Source organism: Barbus barbus (genome assembly GCF_936440315.1).
Source record: "Barbus barbus genome assembly, chromosome: 31".
NCBI classification, from domain to species: domain Eukaryota; kingdom Metazoa; phylum Chordata; class Actinopteri; order Cypriniformes; family Cyprinidae; genus Barbus; species Barbus barbus.
In genome coordinates, this window is record NC_136759.1 from 1,342,701 (window position 1) to 1,360,503 (window position 17,803).

Here is a 17,803-nt window from a genome sequence, read left to right on the forward strand (position 1 = left end):
AGATATGGCTCTCCCGTGAAGAGAGAATCTGCTCCCACTGCAGTCTGGGAGAGATCGAAACAGAGCTGCACTTCCTCACAGAGTGCCCAAAATACCAAAACATTAGAGACCACTTTTACCCCAAAATTAATCATATATTTCTCCAATTTAACATTTGTAGCCCAAGCGAAAAACTTTGTTTCATTCTTGGTGAACAAGAACAATGTGCAATTATTGCTACAAAATGTGTAGCATCGTGCATCACCTGAGAGACAAACACAATCCAGAAACAAACAGCCAATAGACATCTGCATAATGCTCCAATTCTCAGTCCAGTAGTTACTACATGACTTTCTGTATTAGGGGTTTTTTGGGGGGGTTTTCTACACGTATCCGTGTGTGTAAATGACATTTCCATATTAGTTATACATTACATATTAGTTATAATATATAAATAAATGTTCAGAAGTTCTAATGTAAATGTTCATGTTATAAACCATTTTCTTTGTTGTCTTAACGCTTTGGAATGCAGAATGTTTTTGTCATGCCAATAAAGCTATTTGAATGGAATTGAATTGAACTGAGAGAGAGTGACCTTTTGACCTTCAAAATAAACTCCAACGCTACTCTACCCTAAACAGAACCACTAAATTTGCCAATTATTTCTTGATTAAACCATTTAAAGAAAGACAAATCCTCTCCAAATACAGATGAAGTAAGCATGATTTAGAAATAGAGAGAAGACACAGACAAACATGGCCAGAGCGAGAGCAGAGGATCTGTAGACACTGATCTACAGCAAATAGAGGACGAGAAACACTTTCTGCTCATTTGTCCTAAATATCACAATGTGAGGGACACATTTCTCCCCAGATCTGAAGCCCTGATCCCATCATTTACTGAACTTAGTGATACTGAGAAAATACCCTTCTTACTTGGAGAAGATGATAACAGCTGCACTAGCTGCTAAATATGTATTATTAACCATTCACAATGATAGATGTTACACATCATTAACTTCAAACTGACTTTATCTTTTCATTTGTTTAGATGGATTTTATTTATTATTATTTATGTTGTTGTTGTTATATATATGTTAATGCTTTGGCAACATTGTGTTACACAGTCATGCTAATAAAGCTGAATTGAATGGAATTGAATTGAATTGAATTGAGTGAGAGAGAGAGAGAGAGAAAGAGAGAGAGAAATGGGAAGGTAGGAAAGTGTAGGATGAGTTTCTGTTTGATGAAAAGGAAATGTGTGAGAAAATTACAAACTTTGCCATAACAGGGTATGAACATGCTAATAAGATTATGAATATGGTAATTTAACGGAGAAATGAGGAGCATATGGCAGCTTTCGCACTGTAATATAGAGCAGAAGTTTCAATCTACTGGAAGCCAAAGATCCTCAAATATTATTATTCTCATCTGAGGATGATTTTCTAAAAAAAAAAAAAAAAAAAAAAATTAAAGAGAAAATATTCTGATGTCAAATATTATTTGCAAAATATTTAAAGTTTTTTTCCCTACTCACTAGTATTGTAGTATGTATCTTTTTAAAATAATTTAAATGTATATTAAATGTATATTTAAATAAAAAAAATTTGTCAAATAATTTTACAATCATTTAATTTTCTTATTTAAAAACTTATTATACAAATGTCATAATTTTTCATTTATTTATATTTTAATCCTTTTTTATTTTAATCTCATTTATCGTTATTTAATCTAATTTTTGTTTATTTAAAACTTATTTCTTATTTATTTTTATCTCAATTTTATAATTTAAATGTATATATTAATATTAATATTAATCTAATTTCTCATTATTTAATAATATTTTATTTTTTCTATTATTTGTTTATTCAGACCTCATTTTTATTATTTGAATCAAATTTTTATACATTTACTGCAATAATTTTTTATAATAATCCACTTTTTAAAATGTATTTTAACCTAATTTTCTTTTAATGGAATTTTGTATTTATTTGAATCTTATTTCTATTTTTTATTATATGTTTTTCTCTAGACTTTTCCATGACCCTCTAGGGGCCCCTGCATCCCAGTCTGAAAACACCTCATTGAGGGAAAAGCATAATTAAAGAACTGCCTTCAGAAGAATCATTAAATACAACTGCAAAAGAGATTCTGATTGTGGGCGGGGACATTTACATTTTGAAGCTCAGTGTGGGAGGGGCATGATTGGTGTGGGTGGGGCATACTAGAAGTGGGTGTGGCAATTCAAATGTGGGAGGGGCACATTTAGAACTAAAACTCTGCACACAAAGACTAAAAATAGCCATATTCATAGACGTGAGCTGATTGACAATCCCTCTGTTATTCCTGAACTCACCTGCACAAAGATCCAGGAGATCAGCACAGACACCCAGGGGTTCCCGCTGGCAGATGTGTGTTTGGCTGGAGACAGAAAGCGTCCTGAGAGACAGAGAGACGCCACACTGATCACATATGATCTGAACTCATATTTCCACATCAAACAACGACTATCAGCAGATCAACAGATCAAGGTGAAGAAACCAAAGACAGCAGGAGAATCAATCACTGGCACATCCACAGATTCATCCTGAGAACAATCATCCATAAGACCACACACACACACACACACACACACACACACACTGAACACAAACACACACAGACACAGATAGAGGTCGACCGATTGATCGGCCATTTAAAAAGGGTCAGATTGAAAGTTAGGCAAATTAAACCTAAAGAAAATATATATATATATATATATATATATATATATATATATATATATATATATATATATATATATATATATATATATATATATATATATATATATATATGCTTCTCATACTCGCTGCGCGTCTCACGGACGAGCCGCACACACGCAGCCTGTCTCGTATTACTCTTTTATACTCGCGATCTCGTGCCCAGTTCTGCTCCGCAAGTCTCTCACGAGCGCATCTGGCAATATGGACGAGGCCTGACGCACGCACACAACCTGTGTCCACTCGCGCCTGGCTCGCGTTTAAAACTAATGTAAATTAAGTCTAACTGCTTGCTAATTTCACTTGGATGAATAAACCAGCCCGTGTAACATGTAATACTTTAATAGTAATAACTGACTAAAGAAAATTTTAGGTTAAATGTGTTGAAATGTCATGAATAAAATAGAAACATCCCAAATGGCCGTTTTTATCATTTATATTTAATAATTTATATATAATTTAGTATATTTTATTATTTACATTTTATAATTTCTTCAATTTGTTTTGTTTTTTTACTAGAGTTCCTTCATATTTCCACTGGGCCATTTACAAACATGAGAGGGCCGAAGTTACAAATGTTTATGCAAACGAGGCTCATTAGGGGTGAGGCAAATTCAATAAGGATATAATTAACGAGAACACGTGTGATATAATCGTGCGTGCTGCGTCAACTGTGAGGACTCGTCCAGCTGAGAGCATCTGAGCGCCAGACGAGATGTCTCTGAGACATTTCTGAGCTTTTCGGAGCGTTTCTGAGCTGTTTGCAAGACATTTGTGAGACGTTTCTGAGGACTCACCCAACAGATTGTCGCGGGCAAGAGCGTAGAGAATGCGGGACGCTCCGATCAGGTTACTCATGGCAGCGGAGAGCGTGGAGGAATAAACGCCGATCGTCACGAACGGATGCCAGATGTTAATATCTGTGAGGAAACCATAATCCTGCTGCAGAAGGATCCTGAGAGAAAACAGAAGCACACCATCATTAGAGTTTCAGATTAAACTGTGTTACTAATAACCTGAGCGACGAGCAAACATACTCACACTGTATTTAAACACATTATTATAATACATCTTCTGAAACAAACATTTCTGAGCTTTCAAATCATCTGTCTATTTATCTGCTAAAGTAACTACTAAAACATGCTATAAACATGTTACAACATTTGTTACATAAAATAAAGTGAAATAAATTAAACTTATTGTCAAAGCAACATTTCTCATTTTCATTTAGTTTAACTTTATGTACTAAAATATTTAAAACTAAAACTGAAATAAAAATAGACATTAAAAAAACTACTACATAAACAAAGCCACACAGTAAAATTACTCAAACAGAAAATATAAAAATTCAAAACATTAATAAAAAAATCTCAGTGATACTAAAATAACACTGCATTTTTTTTTTCTGACATTTGAAATAAAATATAAATATTAGCTGAAAAAGTGAAAAAAAAAAAAAAAAAAGTTAAACAAAAATGTTAAATGTTGCCTTGGCAACTAACTGAAATAAATATGTTTAAGTACTAAAATTACTAAAATAAAATCAATTAGATTCTTATTAACATTACATGAAACGATGATTAAATTAATATGAAATTACTACATGAAAATAAATGTTTATTGAAATAAATGTTGAATAACTCACTAAATAAATAAATCAGCTGAAATAATACAAGGTAGAATAAATCAATATAATAATAATGATAATAATAATAACAAAAGCACAAAAAATAACAAACTGAAAATATAAAAATACAAGGTATTTTTAAAATACTGTAATATTATATAAATAATAATCTGTTTAGACCATAAAATGCATGACTGTAAAATCTTTAAACTTTAAGATTTCAAAACTTCTTCAAACTTTCTGGCCATGGTTTCTCATGTTAACATCAAACTTGGTCCTGTCAAACTATTTTAATTTATTATTTATTATTATTTAATGGCAATCAACAACATGCCACAAATGCTGTCATAGAGCTCAAAAATAATCATGATTTCCTCAAGCTGACGAACTTTCTTCTGTGCGGTACAAAAATATAACATTGGAGCCCATTGAGTTTAACTGTACAGCTGTGAATGATGTGAGGGAGCGTAAATGAAGAAATTAAACAAATCAAATAATAAAAACTGTCATCAAAGAACTCAAAACACAAGAATCAGATGAGTCTTTTCTGTTTGTCTGTGTGGTTGAACCTCTTCTCACATTCGTTCAGCTCCAGCAGGTTTAATAGCATCGTCTCAGCTCTATTAAGTGTTATACAGACCGACCGTAGATCTGAACACACAATTATTCCAGCTCTCCGTCTCTCACACACATACAGACTAAAGACGCCAGTTAACAAGTCTGTATGAAATAGAAAACGTCAATCGTCCGTCCATCCGTGCGCTCCATATCTTTTATTAGGTATTAATTCTGCTGACAGGAGCCCAATGACTGTAAATACTGACAGCTGCAAACAAACACAACTATTAGAAAAGCAGAACGAGAGACAGACGTGTCATTTTCATCCTCGCTATCGATCTGAAGCTGGGAGAACGTTAATGGTCTGTACGGCGAGAATTAAATGAATTCTGATGGCTGGAAAAGAAACTAAATAAGAGACACGACTAATAAACGAGTTCAGCAGAGCTTAATTTACCAAATCCAATCATTAGTCATTAGTTAACTAGTTATGAAAGCATCCATCCATCACAAACAAACCTGTTTTATCATGCTGAACACACACAGGCTAAATTACTAGAGTAAAGAAAAGAAAAAAAGAAAAACATGGAATATTAAATGCATGTTCAAATCACCCATTAAAACAGCAAATAAAATAAAATAAAATAAAAATAATATGAAGCCTTTTTTGTTCTGTGAAATTTGTTCTGGACAATTATAAAGCAAAATCATACACCAAAATTATTTTTATTAGAAATAAAAAAAGCATAAATAAAAGGCTACCATGATACTTTTTAAATAAAATTAAATCCAATATATATTATTTTTTGCTTTGCAATATTAAAAATTAAAATGCATTTAATTGTCAAATAATGTTGCAATACAAAAAAGGCCCTAAAAACAGATTTAATTTTTTTATGCAAACTATAATTATATTTTTATTAATTGTTTTCAGTGGCCAAAACTTCAGGGTAGCAACTCACGACTATTTATATAAATATTACACGAAACAAAATAAATTTTAAGTGAAATAGAATAATATTTAAAATAATAATTATATGACTATGAATTAACAAATATAATAATTATAAATTATTAAATAACTTATTACAGAACTAATAAAACTAAAACAAAAAGTTAATAATACTATAAAAGACATTTAAAAAAACTAATACAAAAACAAACAATAAAATTAAAACAGAAAATATTAAAATAAAATCCAATTCAAAATATTAACAAAAACTATATCTATAATACTAAAATAAGAAAGGTTGATTGTTTCCTTAATTAAATCAAATAATCTGATATTTCCCATTGCTCTTCATTAAACAGATGTGTAAACTGAAGTCAAATGCATGCGATGCACTACGGCATGTGCAAAAAACAGCTTGTTGCATATAAAAAGCCATGCCATGGAGCAATTTTCTCCATGCAAAGACCAGACTAACTGTTAACGAATATTCAGTCATTATCAATCAGCAATTGCAACCCTACAGAAGCCATTAATTTTCAATGCATTTATGGCATAAGCAATGTGAAGTGTGTGTGTGCATGAAAACTCTGGAGCGGACCTGTTTTACAGGCAGTGCATTGCGTTTGTGATCATAATGTTCGATGCTACGGTCAGATGTGCCATGCATCAATAACATCAGGTCATGCGGCGGTCTGAGCGGCCGGAGGAAAGCGAGGCATGACCTCCATCAAGTGTGAAAACAGCAGGCCAGAGAGTGTGAGAAACGGCTGTCGAGTTAAACGCTCCTCTGAGACGAGAGAGCAGGATCATTAAAAACGATCGATAGCTAACAAGCTCCGCTCATGTTCCTCCATCTCCATCACACCTCCGTCTCTATCACTCCATCCGTCTCCAACAATCAGCAGAGAAACGCCTTTAAACACTCGAGATGATAAACTCCGCTTTTCAATGCGCTCGTTTTAAATGGGACTTTTTTCAGAAATAAAAGTTATTGATTATTGATGCTCAATATTTTCCAGTTCAAGAACTGAAAACAAGAGCTCATTGAACATCAACCAGGGTTATTATACTTAACTAAAACCATCATAATTACCTGAAATAAAATAAAATATTGAACAATAACTTCAATTTTATTTCAGCTAGTTTCCAAAGCAACATTTCTCATTTTCATTTAGTTTAACGTGATGTTGTAAAATAACTACAACTGAAATAAAAATTAATAAAAACAATAGACATATTTAAAAACAACAAAAACTAATAAAAATGGCAAAAGCACTACACTAAAAATTACTAACATTAATTAACTAAAATTAATTATTAAACTAAAATGAAAATGAACATCTGGCAACAACATCCCAGATCATAAAAACTACACTGGATCTGACAACAAAAACATTATTAGATTATTGTCATTAAATTATCATTTAATTCAAACATCATTAACGTTAATCAGCCTTAACCATTACACAATAAGCTATAAAATATTATAAATGTTATTCTATTATATACAAACATTATGTAAAGTAACTTAACCAGAGTGGTATTAAATAAAAAATATGATATTTTTATGATTACTCTAGTATTTTATTATTATTATTATTTATTTTTACTAACATTTCACAGATTCTGCAAAGTTTAAACTACCGTTTAAAAGTCTGAGGTCTGTAAGAATTTGCTTTTTTTTAAAGAAATTAATACTTTTATTCGTCAAGGACGCATTAAATTGATGAAAAGTGACAGCAAAGACATTTATAACGTTACAAAATATTTCTATTTCAAATAAATGCTGTTCTTTTGAACTTTCTATTCATCTGTGAATCCTGAAAAATAATAAGCATCACAGTTTCCACAAAAATATTGTGCAGCACAACTGTGTTCAACATTGATAATAATCAGAAATGTTTGTTGAGCAGTAAATCAGTATATTATTATGATTTCTGAAGATCATGAGACACTGAAGACTGCAGTAATGATGCTGAAAATACAGCTGCAGATCACAGAAATACATTACAGTTTAACACATATTCACATAGAAAACAGCTGCTTTACATTAGAATAATATTTCACTATTTTTACTGTGTTTTTGAACAAATCAATGCAGCCTCGTGAGCTCATCGTACCGACCCCAACTTCTGAATGGCACAGTATGTAACGTGCAAATGGCCTTTAAATATCTGCTCAGCTCTCAGATGTGATGAAGAGTAAGAGAGAGGTCAAAGTTCACCATCTGCAGCAGTGAGATACAGAACAGAAGATGAAACACGACTCACAGACAGACAGACGTTCAGGGGTTTCTCTTTCACAGCGCTGCCACTAAAGATGAATGACAGATTTAAACTAATACAATTAAACACTGAATGAATAAATGAACACACTATAACTGACTGACAGTCCTGGGAGAAACACACACACAGGTTTCCTTTCTCTATGATTTCTCTTTCTGTCACACACACACTGTTTGGCTTGGCAACTGCTTTCATCATCATCATGACGGATCTCTTAAATGAATAAACATGAGCTCACTCTCACAGCCTGTAATACAACGCAGTGTTTCTGCTACTGTACCTTTAAGACTCATTCCACATGTCATTCTGTATGCAAATGAGCTCTGCTCTGATTGGTTAACATAAAAGGAGTAACATTGAAAAGTTTCTGATCACACAACTATGAAAGGTTATTTCCACCACAGAATTTAAAAAACAGGTTATCGTGACTTTTTATCTCACAATTCAGACTTGTCTTCTGAGAATGTGCGAGTTTATATCTCACAGTTTGGACTATTTTTTTTTTAAATTGCGAGTAAAAACACAAAAGAATTATCTCTCAAAATTCAGACATTTTTCTCAAAAATGCAAGAAAAAAACTTCCACCACAGAATAAAAATAAATAAATAAAAATGTAAAAGCAACATTTTTTTTCTCACAATTCTGACAATTTTGTCCTCGCAATTCTGAGTATGTATCTTACAATTCAGGAAAAACATGGAATTAGAAAAAAAATCAAATTTCCCCACAATTCAGAATTTTCTTCTGAGAATTGCACGATTATATGTCGCAATTCTGAATTCTGATCTTGCAAATTTGTAAGAGAAAAAATTCAGAATTGTAATAAAAAGTCAGAATTGTGAGGTAAAAGTTTGCAATTACCTTATTTCTTCGTTTATTTTATTGTGTAGCAGAAATAAGCTTCCATGCAGTCGTGTAAATGTGATTACGTTCATCTACCCAACATCAGAAAGTTGCAAAAGCATGTCTTTTTTGCTGTTTAACTTCAATAAAAACATATTTTCTTCCTCTGCGTAGGACGTCTGGCAACTTACAGTATGTGTATTTTTCTTATCATGCAATGAACACTTTTATTTCAAAAGATCATGGACAATTTGATTTCTCCAGATGTGACATTTAAAAGTGCTGAATATTTCTCCAGCAATTCGTCTTATTTTAAGCACCTTATGCGTGTGTTTGTGAGTCTGCGGGCGTTTTAATGTCGTACAGCCATCTGCTGGTCACTCAAAGCACTGCATCTGCCTCCACTGACACAAAATGTCTTATTTTCACTTGATTAGGTGAATTAATCTTTAATGTAGGACCACCCGCCTCCTCTGTTGTCATGGCGATGGGCAGAGGGTCTCCACGGCGACCAGTGTTCAGCATTCTGAATGACAGTGATGAGAAGCTGATTGATGGCTTTAATAATAACAAAAAAAGGATTTTTAATCTCTAATGCTGATGTAATTTAATTCCTCTAATCAAACCCTAAACCATCTCTTTCTCTCTCTTATCCAGAACAGATAAACTCTGCTTTTCAAAATCAATCATTACAGACAAGATTGATTGAATCGCTTTAGGGATCTTGCTTAAAAATAATGTTTTAGGCCTGTATGTAATGATTTACAGACATTAAACAGGCACATATATATAATATATAAACTAAACTTATTATATTTCAGCTAGTTGCCATGACAATATCCTTCATTTTCATTTAGTTTAACTTGATGAAGTAAAGTAAAACTTAAAAAAATATAGACATATAAAATATAATATATATACATTTATAATATGTAAATACACAAACAAAAAAATAATAAAAATGACAAAAACACACAATTACTAAAATGTTAACAAATTAAAATGTCAAATAACCCAAACTGAAGTAATTCAGTGAAATGACACTAATAAAATATATATATATAAAAATTGTTACATAAAATAAATGTTAAATATAAATTGTGTTATTATATAATTATATTTTAGCTAGTCTCCAAAGCAAAATTTCATTTCATTTAGTTTAACTTACTAAATGTACTAAAGTAAACTCAAAACTGAAATAAAAATGAATAAAATACATAATATATCAATGTATTTTAAAAAAAACAAAAAACTAATAACAATAATGATAACAAATAAAAATGAAAACAGATAATAAAAAATAATTCAACTAATTCAATAAAAATAAAAATCGATATATAAAAAAAAACTAATAGTATGACAATACTAAAATAACACTAATTTAAAGGCAGAGGTTAATCATTTCAAATAAAAAGCAATGTAAGACAGACATCAGATCAGACTTTAGATGATTTCACATCTTTCTCTGTCATTTAACAGAAGAACCTTTCTTTCCATAAACCTCCAGTGTCTCTCACACACACACACACACACACACACACACACACACACACACACACACACACACACACACACACACACAGTGGTCTCTTTCCTCATGCACATCATGTGAGGCACACATAATCCAGGCATCACGGGGCCACTAAAAACACACACTTGAAACACACTACATGTGTGGCATTTCCAGAATTCTGGCCATCACATTTACAACAAAACAAAACTATGTTTATACACACAAAACACAAACATTCATTTTAAAATGTCCCTAGTTATGGCATGCAAGTACAAAAACTGACATATTTTGCAACCTATAAACATGTGCATTCAAACTGAATTATATTCAATTGAATTGAATTGAATGCAGTTTGAATTGTTTCTGTTGGAAATGCCAAGAATGTCAAGTGACCTCAATCACACTTCTGCTCTCACACACACACACAGTCCAGCTTTCAGATCTGCTCAAGTCTTTGTAATCCTCACATTAGCTTTGTGCCAAAAACTTCCTGAGGTTTCAACAGTCTAACTTTCACTTTCATTTGTCCGCTTCATTCTCTGTGTGTGTGTGTGTGCGTGCGTGCGTCTGTGTGTGCGTGTCTGCGTCTGCATGTCTCTGTGCGAGTGTCTCTGTGCGCGTGTCTCTGTGCGCGTGTCTGCCTGTGCGCGTGTCCCTGTGCGCGTGTCTGCGTCTGCGTGTCTCTGTGCGCGTGTCTGCGTCTGCGTGTCTCTGTGCGCGTGTCTGCGTGTCTCTGTGCGCGTGTCTGCGTCTGCGTGTCTCTGTGCGCGTGTCTGCGTCTGCGTGTCTCTGTGCGCGTGTCTCTGTGCGCGTGTCTCTGTGCGCGTGTCTCTGTGCGCGTGTCTCTGTGCGCGTGTCTCTGTGCGCGTGTCTCTGTGCGCGTGTCTCTGTGCGCGTGTCTCTGTGCGCGTGTCTCTGTGCGCGTGTCTGCGTGTCTCTGTGCGCGTGTCTCTGTGCGCGTGTCTCTGTGCGCGTGTCTGCGTCTGCGTGTCTCTGTGCGCGTGTCTCTGTGCGCGTGTCTCTGTGCGCGTGTCTGCGTCTGCGTGTCTCTGTGCGCGTGTCTCTGTGCGCGTGTCTCTGTGCGCGTGTCTCTGTGCGCGTGTCTCTGTGCGCGTGTCTCTGTGCGCGTGTCTCTGTGCGCGTGTCTCTGTGCGCGTGTCTGCCTATGCGTGTCTCTGTGCGCGTGTCTCTGTGCGCGTGTCTCTGTGCGCGTGTCTCTGTGCGCGTGTCTCTGTGCGCGTGTCTCTGTGCGCGTGTCTCTGTGCGCGTGTCTCTGTGCGCGTGTCTCTGTGCGCGTGTCTGCGTCTGCGTGTCTGCGTGCGCGTGTCTGCGTGCGCGTGTCTGCGTGCGCGTGTCTGCGTGCGCGTGTCTGCCTCTGCGTGTCTCTGTGCGCGTGTCTCTGTGCGCGTGTCTCTGTGCGCGTGTCTCTGTGCGCGTGTCTCTGTGCGCGTGTCTCTGTGCGCGTGTCTCTGTGCGCGTGTCTCTGTGCGCGTGTCTCTGTGCGCGTGTCTCTGTGCGCGTGTCTCTGTGCGCGTGTCTCTGTGCGCGTGTGTGTGTTTTACCGGTCACAGGTGCAGGAGATCAGTATACTCAGCAGGTTATAGATGATGAAGGTGAAGATGACGGCTGTGATGGTTCCACGAGGAATGGAGTAGCTCGGGTTCTTCAGATCACCTTAAACATACAAACACACGACAATACATTTTACATTAGAACCCAACACAACAGGTGAAAAGGTTAAAAAACTTAACTAATACATTTCACCATACTTCCCTAGTTGACTGAGTACATTAAGAATTGCAAACATGTTTTGTATTACAAGTTTTCTGAAACATTATGTTTGAATATGCAAATGAGGCATTATCTAATTAAATGTGAACTAATTTGCAAAAATTTCTACAGAATATATCAAACACCTGACGAAGGTCTTTGGACCTAAACGTTGTTCTTTTAAATGTTTGAATAAAGGGAATTAACCGTGTGCAGACCTCTTTTCCACTTTTTTGATGATGTCTTTTGATCTTGGACCTGGATAAGATATTTTGGATGTGCGCACTCTCACCTTTCTTTTATACAGAATATATCTGAACATTGGATAAAGCCAGGTTTGAAATTCTTGTTTGATTTTGTTGACATATTAGAGTTAAAGGTTTTTATAGAGGGGATTTTGGATTTCTCTTTTGATCACTTCTTAAATAAAAAAATACTGTCAAAAGACAGAAAAAATAAATTTTCGCCATGTTTTTAGGAATAAAATGTTGCATAAATCAGAGAGAGTGATATATGAACAAACCCTTCAGTAAAATCCTTCAGAATATAGAGAGGAATAAACCTCTAAGAGTTGGTGTCTGTAAGTGCTGCTGAAGTGGAGAAACAAACTCATTTTGTGAAAACGGCCTTTAAAGATATGTATTATGATTGTAATCTACAGACGCAAATAGATAAAGTGCAATGAAAGCAACACTCAAAACTGCATTTTGGTTGTTTTCTTTCCACTAGTTTGTAACAACAAACAGTTGTTTTTACAGTTTCTAATCACTTTCAGGAAAAATGTATTAAATGAAGAGCTTTGGGAAGCTTAACGGTGGCAACGTTGGTGGTACTAAATTATAAAAATGATACAAAATTTTTAAGGTAAGTGGTTTCAAACGATTTATTTTAGCTACATTTAACTAAAAAAAATGTTGAAAGTTAGTCAACTAAATTTGTTTATTTAAAATGTAGCTAAAATAAATGGATTGCTTGTTACTTCTGCCAATATTATCTAGGCTTCAAAATGCAAAGTTGCATTAATTTGTGTAGATTATCATGCTGAACAAAATGTGTAAGAATCATAAAGCATGGAGTTTATTTTCTGCAATAATCCAAAAGCCAATAGAAAAATCCTGTTGGGTTTTTGTTAAGGGAACCAAATTGGTGGCAACTTTCAAAGAATAAGTCTTAGCTGCAGCGCTCCATTATCCACTACTGAACACACTTAACAACCTGCACACAAGACTTCAGTCCAACAAACAGTAGAAAACACACAAACTACCTTTAAACAACAATGTCCAGTAAACTCAACACCCACCGGACATGTTGGATCCAGCCATGATTCCAGTGCAGCCATTAAACATCACCGCAAAAACAGTGGCGAAGGACATCATGACTTCGGTGGTGTAGTCCACTACATACTCAGCTAAACACACACAGACAGTAGATTAACTGTATGTAACTTTTGCAACAAAGCATTTGTGATAATAATGAAAATAAGTACATTTACATATTTAGTAGTTTATTCAAAGCCACTTACAAAAGAGGAACAAAAGCAACACGTAGAAGAGCCAACGATATTTGTGATATACAATGCCAAGTTTCTTAGATAACTTAAAATAGCATGCAAACTAGAGAAGAGGAGAAATGCAGACAACAACAAGAGTTTTTTTAAGTAATTATAATTACATATTAATTATAAAGTTAAGAGTTAAAAGAGATATTGAAGAGAAAACATGAACTAACACTGAACAATACTTCAACAGTGGTTATAATCTTAGCAAATTTTAACGACATTAAATAAAAAAAAGATTTAGTTTAAAATCAATGTGTTAATATCTGTGAACTAACATGGGGAAAAAACAATAAAATAACTTTATAACTTTAAAAAAGTATTTCATTAACATTAACAAAGATTATTTAATGCTATTATTCATTAATACGTAATATTAATTAACTACATAAACTTTAGGGTTTTATTTAGGGTAAGTTATTTCTAATTATGCATAATTTTCTGGTAATGTTATATAATACATACAAGTAATGAGTTACTAATATACATTGCTCACTGTTGGTTTATTTTTTATATATTAAATTCTGTATGTGTGTGTGTGTATATATATATATATATATATATATATTATGCATCTTAATATATTAAATATTTCTTGCTTTTTATTTAAGTTTTAAAGATTTTGATCTGATTTTTTTTTCTTTGTTCTTTCAAATTAATTATTTTAATTTCACATTTTTATGATTAATTTAATTTTCAGCTTTTCACCAACTCACAATGTGGGAAGACCTGATGTTACTAAATTGAAATCAAAAGTGATGCTAGTCTTAAGTTCACTATTTTAATAGCGACACTAATATGAGAACTGAAGATCTAATGTCACGTTACTAAAACCATGCTTGGGTTTGAATTAACTAGCTGCTTTTACTTACTGTAGCTACTGATAACGTGCATTTTACACATGTGACGATCGACTCGGTTAATCATGAAGCTGGTTAAATGATATCATGTTAATGCATCTGTTTCTTCATTCAGGAAGTGGCCTTTGGTCTTTTACAGAAGTGTGTGTCCCATTTCTCTGTTCTCAGATATGATATCAAACGCTTAAAGCTAGTTACACACCATAACGCCTCTCACCTTGCACATTTCCCAACAGCGTGTCTAACTTGAAGCCGGTGAAGTTGGCGCTCATCGGGCCGAGCGAGGCGTTTCTGTGGCCGGGTGGTAGTTGGATGGTTCGAAACGGCACGGCGAAGAAACTGATGAAGATGGTCCCTAAAACCACCATGACGATGATGAAGATGAGGAAGGTGGCTTTAGCGTAGATATGAGCCCCGACCAGACACACCAACACACACAGCAGCAGAATCACTGTCCCATACAGCAGAGACCACCAGTAACCGGTCGGCAGAGCCGCGAACCGAGAGCCAGTCAGCGACGAGCCGTCTGAGACATAGCATAAAAATACTCATTAAAATTAATCTAGTTGAAATAAAGTGACATTTTCATAATGACGTTTAAATTAATTTATTTATTTTTTATAAATAAATAATAAATATTTTTATTTATTTATTTACCTATTTATTTAATAGCAATTATAGCCATTAATGCTGGAAAATAAAAAACATTAAAAATAAAAATAAAAATATTTATTTATTTAACTGCAATTAATAGTGATTGCTACTGTTTTTTATGATTTAATTATAAATTAATTAATTAATTATTTAAATATTTGTATTAATTTATTTAATTGCAATTCATAGACATTGATGCTGCAAAAACAAACCAAATAAATAAATAAATAAAATATTTTTATCCATTTGTTTAATCGCATTTATTTATTTAGTAGAAGTACTGAAATTAATAAAACTGAAACGTAAAAAATTCAAGCTATATAAACAAACAATGATAATGCAAAATGCACATAGCAAATTACTAAAACCTGAACTAAAATTAAAAGATCTATTAATAAATACTAATACTTGAACAGTGTATAAATAATACTAAAATAGCACTGCTTTATGGCTCAAATGTACACTCACCATTTGCCACACACGGGGAAAACTGAAATTTTCTCCTTTTTTTTTTTTTTTTTACATTATTTAGTATTTGACAGCCGCTTTTATCTAAAGGGATTTATGCTTTAAATTGCATAACAATTCATGCATTCCCTGGGACTCAAACCCACGACCTTGCCATTGCTGGCCCATGCAACATAAAGCATTGCCATCCATAGATAAGAGGAAAACACTTATGCAGAGTGGATTCACTGGATAATGTGTTTTTGTCGCACTAATTGAACTCATATTGTGCTACTTACCCTTCCAAGTGTCAATGGGATTATGCACACCAATACAATTAATGCAAACACATGCACACCCTACCATCAGAAATCCCGAAGGTTGTGAGAATGGCCTCCACCAGTCCCAGCACGTAGAGGGCACTACCGCACACGTTAGCCAGGAAGAACATGATGCCGATGCTGCCGCCGAACTCCGGGCCAAGAGCACGACTGATCATGTCTATGGATGCAAACACAAGCACACACAAACACAACAACACAGCTAAGGAAATAAACGTCAGGAAGAGTCATGCATGTTTATGTTTGCATGATATGAGGATACAATACGCTCCTCCGGCGTCCAGCGCTCCGTTAGTGGAGATCGCACACACTGACAGAACCGTCATACTGATGATGAAATACGCCACCAGCAGCATCGCTATAGTCTGATACAGACCACACTGACCCACAACAAAACCTGTAAGACAAAACAGCACCGGTTACACCACTAAACACCATATTAACCCTTACATTTCATGAAATACAGGTTAAAGCAATAGTTTGCCCAAATGTGCTGTAAATGTGCTCATCTTCAGGTCATCTGAGATTAGAATGAGTGTGTTTCTTCATCAGGTTTGTAGAAATGTGTCTCTGCATCAGTGTCTCAGCAATGGATGCTCTGCAGTGAATGGGTGCCGTCAGAATGAGAGTCCAAACAGCTGATAAAAACATCACAATAATCCACACCACTCCAGTCCATCAGTTAACATCTGGAGAAGACAAAAGATTAAACTAATCCAGCATTAAGACATTTATAACTAAAATACGAGTCCATAATTCATAATAACACTTCCATTCACTGCAGAGCATCCATTGCTGAGACACTGATGCAGAGACACACTTCTACAAACCTGATGAAGAAACAAACTCATCCTGATCTTGGATGAACTGAGGATAAGTAAACTTTCAGCACATTTGCATTTTTGGGTGAACTATTCCTTTAACCTACGATGTCTTTTCTTAGAATCATGTCTTTTTTTCTCATTTAGAGTCACAAACATGCAGACAAAGTTTTGACACTCACATAACAGGCGTTGTGGAATGTGCGTACAAAATTTATATTACGATTATGCTGCCAATTGGACCTGAAAATGTCATTGGTCAGACAAAAAGACCACTCACACAGGTTGCATTTTTACACCCTTCAGCTTTAAAATGGCAGTAAAAGCGTCCTGACTGCAGTTTAAACACAAACCGATGCATCCTCGGCCTCACTCTCGTGTAGCTCATTCACAGATCAGATGTTCTAGATTAGTGCTGCGCTCAATGGACCTCAGTCACAGCAGACGTGACTGTGCTGTGTTCAGTGAGCTGCACTGTTGTGCACCTTGTTCATCCAATGAAAAACCACAAAAACAAACAATACAAAAATCTGTAAAGGACATTTAAAACACTTAAAAGCATTTCAAGCATAAGCATCATCACATACATCAGCAAACCTGCACACATTTGCATGCATGTGATCATGCACACACACACACTTTGCTTGGGGCTTTTATGTATAATGCATTATAAATGTAGCTTTAATGCATTAATTATGCCTTGTAATGCACCAAATAATGCATTATATGATCTCATGAATAACTATAACAAGTTATAATACTTATGAAAAATATAATGCATTACAATGTGCATTATGAATACATCTATAATGCATTATACATAAAGTGTTACTAAAA

At 34.5% G+C, this 17,803-nt stretch overlaps 1 protein-coding gene across 1 annotated transcript in view; it reads right to left on the bottom strand.

The window, feature by feature from the left end:
* LOC306851453 (solute carrier family 12 member 9-like) overlaps positions 1-17,803 on the bottom strand; it is a 53,900-nt gene that overhangs the window by 33,147 nt on the left and 2,950 nt on the right. The window contains exons 2-8 of the mRNA XM_079387694.1: positions 16,408-16,542; positions 16,168-16,305; positions 14,921-15,229; positions 13,589-13,696; positions 12,081-12,192; positions 3,538-3,695; positions 2,335-2,417 (exon numbers count right to left, since the gene is read on the bottom strand). Coding sequence (XP_079243820.1) covers positions 2,335-2,417; positions 3,538-3,695; positions 12,081-12,192; positions 13,589-13,696; positions 14,921-15,229; positions 16,168-16,305; positions 16,408-16,542 — 1,043 coding nt within the window. The remainder of the gene's footprint in view (positions 1-2,334; positions 2,418-3,537; positions 3,696-12,080; positions 12,193-13,588; positions 13,697-14,920; positions 15,230-16,167; positions 16,306-16,407; positions 16,543-17,803) is intronic.